We start from the raw sequence: 7,500 nt of genomic DNA on the forward strand, positions 1-7,500 counted from the left end.
CTCTGTTTCCATCAAAAGTCCGCTGAGGGCTGTTTATTTAATGAAGGTGTCTGTAGAGGCCAGCAGTGTCACTTGAGGGCCGGTTTCAGCTGGCCAATCAGAGTGGGCATCAGCTGTGTGTTCTGTGTGTGGAGAACGGGTCACCACTGGCTGACTGTCTGCTACCCTCGCACACCGACACGGCACAAGAGCTCTTGGATTTCTTCCACTGGCAGCACTACAGACAGCCTCCACCTCCCCTCTCCCTCCTCCACCTCCACTCTCCCTCCTCCACCTCCACTCCACTACTCCACCTCTTCTCTTCCTCCTCCACCTCCCCTCTCCCTCCTCCATACTCCACTCTTCCTCCTCCACCTCCACCTCTTCTCTTCCTCCTCCACCTCCCCTCTCCCTCCTCCACCTCTTTTCTTCCTCCACCTCCCCTCTCCCTCCTCCACCTCCCCACTCCACTCATCCACAGACAGGAGCAGGAGGGAGTCCGGTCTCCGTGTCAGACCCAGGAGGGCTGCCAACAGGTACGACTTTCCACACCACAAAAGACTGCAATTCTTCTTATTGCACCACTGTGCTCTAGTCACAATGTATCATCCCTCTCGGGCCGGCTCAGAGGCTCAGAGGCTCAGTGGTGAGACCTCAGTACCTCCTCAGAGATACGCATCGGATGCTATGTCATGCCATGAGCATATTAGCAATACCCAACTGTAGGATAGGGAGACAAAATGATCTTTTCAGTGAAAAACTAAGCTACACTGAGCAATAACCAGACAGGACATGGGCAAGTTAAGCACTGCATGTCTTTCAGCAAGCAAGCTGGGAAAATGTGACAAAGCAAATTAGCCAAAAAGTCAGCCAAACGAGCAGAGAACGAAGAGAGAGAGAGAGAGAGAGAGAGAGCGAGCGAGAGAGAGAGAGAGAGAGAGAGCGAGCGAGGTCTCGGCTGCTATGCAACCACTGACAGGAGTTGCACCATCCCCACCAGGCTAAGTCCTGCGCCTCCCAGTCATAGCCATGTGAGGCCACTTTAACAGAGAGCTCCAGACAGACCTGCAGCCACCAGGTAGACTCTAACAACCACCAACAGCCAGTCCTCTATGCCAAACTACAGTGCTAAATGAGAACATGGTAACCTTCACGTTTTGAACATCATAAAAGAGACTGAAATTACACAATAAGACCTGTACTGATTTTGGTGCACTGTAAAATTAGAATGTCTTTGCATTTTCAATAAATATGAAAGCCAAATTCAAATTAAGGCTAACTTTGAAGGTTTACCTCATATTAAAGTCTGAAGTTTTATACATTCTGTCATGGTAGATTTAGTATCAAACTGTTACACTGACAAATCAAAAAGCTTTACAAATTTGACAATGACTCCATAGCATGTTATCAAATCTGATTAAAAAATATAATTTCCCCCAATTACACTTGTCAAATTCCATTAATAAATAACAATTTACAGCAGTTACATTGCTCTCACCAGTGGCGGTTTTAGGTACGGGCGAACCGGGCGGTCGCCCGGGGCGGCATCTTGTATGGGGCGGCACGAGCGCTTAACCCTATGAGCCCGACTGACGCAAAGTGCGTCAAAAAACACTCATGGGGGCGCTCGTGGAGGATCTCGCCTGGGGAGTAATTCAGTCTAGAACCGCCACTGGCTCTCACACACCGTCACACACAAATGCACAAAGTCACACGTCACTGAGGGCCACCACGCTAGCCAGCGCGGCCATGCTGACGATGTACACACACAGAGACACCAGCGCCATGAAGCACACCCACGACATACCAAGGCTAGTGTTGCCCCTGACAACGCTGATAGTCCTCTGAAAGCTGCTGCCGGGAGATGTGGCGGTGTAACGTCTCCCCGCCGTCTCCATGCCGCCCAGTTGACCTCCGACCTTCTGCTCCTGAGGGGACAGCTGTGTGGAAACAAACTGTCTAAAATTACCACCATCACCGTGCACCGCCCATAACCCTAGTCCCTTTACCACCATCACCGTGCACCACCCATAACCCTAGTCCCTTTACCACCATCACCGTGCACCACCCATAACCCTAGTCCCTTTGTTAACATTCACATGCACCACCCATAACCCTAGTCCCTTTACTAACTTTCACATGCACCACCCATAACCCTAGTCCCTTTGCTAACTTTCACATGCACCACCCATAACCCTAGTCCCTTTGCTAACTTTCACATGCACCACCCATAACCCTAGTCCCTTTGTTAACATTCACATGCACCACCCATAACCCTAGTCCCTTTACTAACTTTCACATGCACCACCCATAACCCTAGTCCCTTTGCTAACTTTCACATGGTTAATAATCATATAGCATTTGTAATGCGACAGCTTTCACAAGCCATGCATACTGTATGCAAATGTGTTACTTGTGTAAAGGTGCTTGCATCACTATGGTAAATCCATACATGTATGCGTTGAATTATCAATACAGGAGTGGACTGAGTAAATCATCATCCTCTTGCTAAACAAAATGCCTTACTCTCCCTCACTTTCTCCCAAACCTCCTCACGTACACAATTCAACATTCTGCTTACTGCTAACAGCACAGAAACCTCATAAATAGCCTTTGCTCCAGACTGCCGAGCCTATTTTAGAATGCAACTATAGCAACTCAATGAAGAGCTTTTGCCTGGAAGTATCACAATAATATCGACAAATGATTTGCAAATGACTGCTTTCAAACACTCAATATGATACACACTGCACAAAATAGGCAAGCAGTAGCCAAAATACAATAGTGACGTTAACGCAAGAAGCCTTGGAGCTGTTACCCTTGCGTAATAAGAGAGTGTTAAAAACTATACCGTAATTTCCCGACTATTAGCCGTGGCTTATACATTGATTTTGCCAAATTTCTTCTGCTATGAGGTTAATACAGGGGGCAGTTAATATGGTGTTATTATGGCTTTGTTTATTTTAACTTGCATAAAACACTGTCCTTCGGCTTATACACAATGCGGCTTATATGCGGGAAATTACTGTACTCAGTGAATTAGCCTTGGAGCTGTTACTCTTGCGTAACACGAGAGTGTTAAAAACTATACTCAGTGAATTAGCCTTGTTTATGCGATTCAGAGAACATGGATCAGTTCCAAGCTCTCAGTAGAGAAATTCCTGCTGTGTAATTACAGTGACTTGTGAAGGGTTTAATTGCAGAACGTCAGGGTTAATGGTGACTAATTGGAACAGGTTGAAACAAAAGGCTCCTTAAGTCCAACCTGACCATGAGGCTGAGGGCTACAACCACACCTAAAGGAGAGAAGAGCAGCGACGACACAGCGTGGACACACAGCACACACACACTCAGCACACACACACACACACACACACACACACACACACAGCACACACACAGCACACACACAGCACACACAAAACAACAACAGCAGCTTATAGACATCATTCTAATGTCACAATGTAGCACAACACTGAACAAAGACAGCATCATCATCATCATCATCCTCTCTGTTCCTCTCCCTCTCTCTTGCACACAAACACACACACACACACACACACACACCTGATCCAGATCCTGTGCTCTTGTAGCCATCAAGAAAACCTGCACTTTCTCTTTCCACTAGTGACCCGCTCTCCTTCTAAGGAACGCTTCACACAGTCAACACATACTGTACTGCGCCCTTTCTGTTCACCTTACCATCTAACAGCCAAGGCATGACAAGACAGAGGGCATACACTTAACGTCCTACGGCTCCAATATGGAACAGACATACGGTATACATTGTGCACAGCCTTGGTCTCTGATGGCACTCCAGGTCAGCTTTGCCCAGATCAGAATCACTAGCTGCTATGCTGCTAGGCTGGAGTATGTGTATGTGTATGTGTAAGAAGAAGACAGCTCTGTCTCAGTGTGGTGGAGTATGTGTATGTGTACAGTATGTGTAAAAGGAAGACAGCTCTGTCTCAGTGTGGTGGAGGCAGTTTACCTGTGATGCTACAGGCTGGAGTATGTGTTTGTGTATGTGTAAAAGGAAGACAGCTCTGTCTCAGTGCAGTGGAGGCAGTTTACCTGTGATGCTACAGGCTGGAGTATGTGTATGTGTATGTGTAAAAGGAAGACAGCTCTGTCTCAGTGTGCTGGAGTATGTGTATGTGTATGTGTAAGAAGAAGACAGCTCTGTCTCAGTGTGGTGGAGTATGTGTATGTGTATGTGTAAAAAGAAGACAGCTCTGTCTCAGTGTGCTGGAGTATGTGTATGTGTATGTGTAAAAAGAAGACAGCTCTGTCTCAGTGTGCTGGAGTATGTATGTGTATGTGTAAGAAGAAGACAGCTCTGTCTCAGTGTGCTGGAGTATGTGTATGTGTATGTGTAAGAAGAAGACAGCTCTGTCTCAGTGTGCTGGAGTATGTGTATGTGTATGTGTAAGAGGAAGACAGCTCTGTCTCAGTGTGCTGGAGGCAGTTTACCTGTGATGCTACAGGCTGGAGTATGTGTATGTGTATGTGTAAGAAGAAGACAGCTCTGTCTCAGTGTGGTGGAGGCAGTTTACCTGTGATGCTACAGGCTGGAGTATGTGTATGTGTATGTGTAAGAAGAAGACAGCTCTGTCTCAGTGTGCTGGAGGCAGTTTACCTGTGATGCTACAGGCTGGAGTATGTGTATGTGTATGTGTAAGAAGAAGACAGCTCTGTCTCAGTGTGCTGGAGGCAGCTTACCTGTGATGCGACGCTGTTGCTGGTCAGGGCTGACCGGTGACTGATGTCATTCTCTGGTTTGGTGTCCTGGGCATTACAATCACACTGGCGGCGAGGAATTAAACAAACAAAATGATTAAAGTTCAGCTCAAAAGTAATAACCGATAATGAGCTCAGGCTGGTGGAGGCAGAAGGGTGTCTAATGTGTTTCCAATAAACTCTTCAGGAGCCCACAGCACACACACACACACACACACACACACTGGGCTGGTATTGTGTTCAGTTTGAGTGGCATTAAAAATTCAAACCTGCCTGCAACCAGACACGGGGTTGCCTGTTTCTAAGCCACGACACACAACAAAAAGCCTGTCGACCAATAGGAGATCAGATACACATGTACACAACATACAGACCAAATATAGGACCAGAACACCTAATGAACCAGACAGAAGCAATCTACCACCCAACAGAGCATATGGGGCATATCGCAATCTACCACCCAACAGGGCATATGGGGCATATCACAGCCACTGCTGATCTGGGACAACTTGATGAAAACAAACACATGGACAACTGATGTGAACTCAAAAATGGCACCAAATATTCAGCCATTTAGTCTGAACATGTTTCCAAGCCAGCTGGTCTCTCACTCAGCTGTCAACAACATCAGACTATAACGCTTCTGCTGTTTCATCTAGCTTGTCAGAATAGTTGTATGACAACAAAGACTCCAGAACAAACACTGCAATACAATAGCTATTGTGTACAAATACCACATTTATAAATCAGGAATAGGAATGTTTGAATATTAAAAGATGCAAATAAAAGTATTCATTAATATATTACATACATTCAAGTATCAGAAATATGCTCTATTTAAGAGCATTTTATTTCAAACAACTATACAATACCTCATGAGGAAATAATACAGAATATTCAGTGAATAATTCTAATCTATTAGCCGGCTAATTCAATTTGGATTAGAGTGAGTCAGGTTGCATTGCATTTTATTTTGTAATTTATTTGTAATTTATTAAATGGAATAGACCAAAAGCCTTGGTACCAGATTCCTGCTTAATTATTAGTAGGTTCCATCAATAATTATTAAGAATCGTATTCCATCAATGGTTATCAAGAGTTCCATTAATGTTATCAAGAATGTAACTCTCAAATGCAGGACTTACTGGTAAAGGTTTGGCCACACCGATGCGTACAGTGCCATAAGCGGATCTCTTTAGGACCTGAACGGCATGCTCTAGGCTGGCGTGGCGCAGGTCTGTGTCATTAACGAACATCAGCCGGTCGCCTGGTAACAACCGACCATCTCTTTCTGCCAATCCACCAGGAACCAGCGAGCGAATCACGATCACCGTCTTAAGTGGGTCTTCTGGGTCCTAGGTCAGAGTGGCAGAGACAGAAAATAAGAAAGACAGAAAGGCAGAAAGAGATAGAGATAAAAAAGAAAGAAAGAAAGATTGATTCTCTCATCATACTGTTTCAAATGACTGATATTAAATGTCACGAAAAAGGTCGATTTCCACTCAAAGCACAGCTGATTCTAAACAGTGCAGAGTTCCACCATCATGTGCCTGCGTAACTTGAATACCACAGTGCCTTCTACAAGGACAAACATGAATGAAACACTTCTCCTCTGAGAAATCAGCTTCTCATTCCAATGCGTGGGACGCTTGATTGCTGTTACTGCAGTGTGTATGTAGGTCTAATGGGGGTGATGTGTGTGTCAGCTACATGCCTGATAGTCCAGGATGCTGAAGCCCAAGCCGGCCTCCCCCTTCAGCAGCTCGTAGCTCTGCACCTGCGTCTCCCACATGGCCAGAGGGGACAGGCCGTCCACCTTCCCAGAGTCCGGAGCGTCCTTGGGGGCCACACTCACACAGTTCTGCTCGGCCTGTGGAACAGCACACACAAGACAGGTGAGATGGAGGAATTCAACACATTGGGCCACACTGGCCTGCAGTGTTTTGCTTCATAACAATTGCTATGCTATTTTTAGCCTTAGCTAACTCTCAGTTTAACAAGACTGACATAACAGTATGACCACTGTGAATGCTGAACAAAACCAAAAACTACAAATGAAAGCATGCAATATTTAATCATCATCCTATGCTGGCTATGCATGTTCCAACAAAACATTAGCTCCTAGCATACTGAATTGGCATGCAATGTTTAAACTAAAATATGTCTGATTCTACAGCTCTGATAAGGTCAACATTTAGGACATGTGGCCAATGTATCACCAGTCTCCAATAACGACTACAGCTAACAAAGACCTGGCCTAGTCTAGTCTCTGGCCTAGTCCTGGCCTAGTCTAGTCTCTGGCCTAGTCTTGAGGGTTTGAAGGCACTATACTATCATAGTGTGAGTGATCCAAACACACGAGGGTACCATTTCATTGAACTCATTGAGGAGTTCTTTGAGGGAGAGCTGCAGCTCGCGCTCCTCCTCCTCCTCCTCCTCCTCCTGCTCCTGCGTGTGGTCTGGGGGCGGAGCCGGGTGGGAGCACACCAAGCAGACGCGCAGCGGCAGCTCCTTCAGCAGACTCACCACCTCCTTATGGGTCTCCCCCACCACACTGATGCCGTTCACCTGCAGGGGGCACACACACACACGCACGCCATCAGGACTGGGCAGGGCAACCATACAGTAGATGATAGATAGATAGATAGATACTTTATTGATCCCCAAGGGGAAATTCAAGGTCCCAGCAGCTTAAGACACCACACACAACATACAGTACAATGTAAACAATGTAAACAGGAAAATTATAAAGCAAATCAACAATCAACATGACTAAAGGAG

General features: G+C 45.9%; 1 protein-coding gene across 1 annotated transcript in view; it reads right to left on the minus strand.

Annotated features, from left to right (window-relative positions):
• si:dkey-92j12.5 (multiple PDZ domain protein) overlaps positions 1-7,500 on the minus strand; it is a 37,200-nt gene that overhangs the window by 18,575 nt on the left and 11,125 nt on the right. The window contains exons 13-17 of the mRNA XM_062552844.1: positions 7,087-7,287; positions 6,434-6,589; positions 5,846-6,074; positions 3,250-3,275; positions 1,787-1,919 (exon numbers count right to left, since the gene is read on the minus strand). Coding sequence (XP_062408828.1) covers positions 1,787-1,919; positions 3,250-3,275; positions 5,846-6,074; positions 6,434-6,589; positions 7,087-7,287 — 745 coding nt within the window. The remainder of the gene's footprint in view (positions 1-1,786; positions 1,920-3,249; positions 3,276-5,845; positions 6,075-6,433; positions 6,590-7,086; positions 7,288-7,500) is intronic.

The sequence above is a fragment of the Sardina pilchardus genome, chromosome 2 (assembly GCF_963854185.1).
Source record: "Sardina pilchardus chromosome 2, fSarPil1.1, whole genome shotgun sequence".
In the NCBI taxonomy this organism is placed as follows: domain Eukaryota; kingdom Metazoa; phylum Chordata; class Actinopteri; order Clupeiformes; family Clupeidae; genus Sardina; species Sardina pilchardus.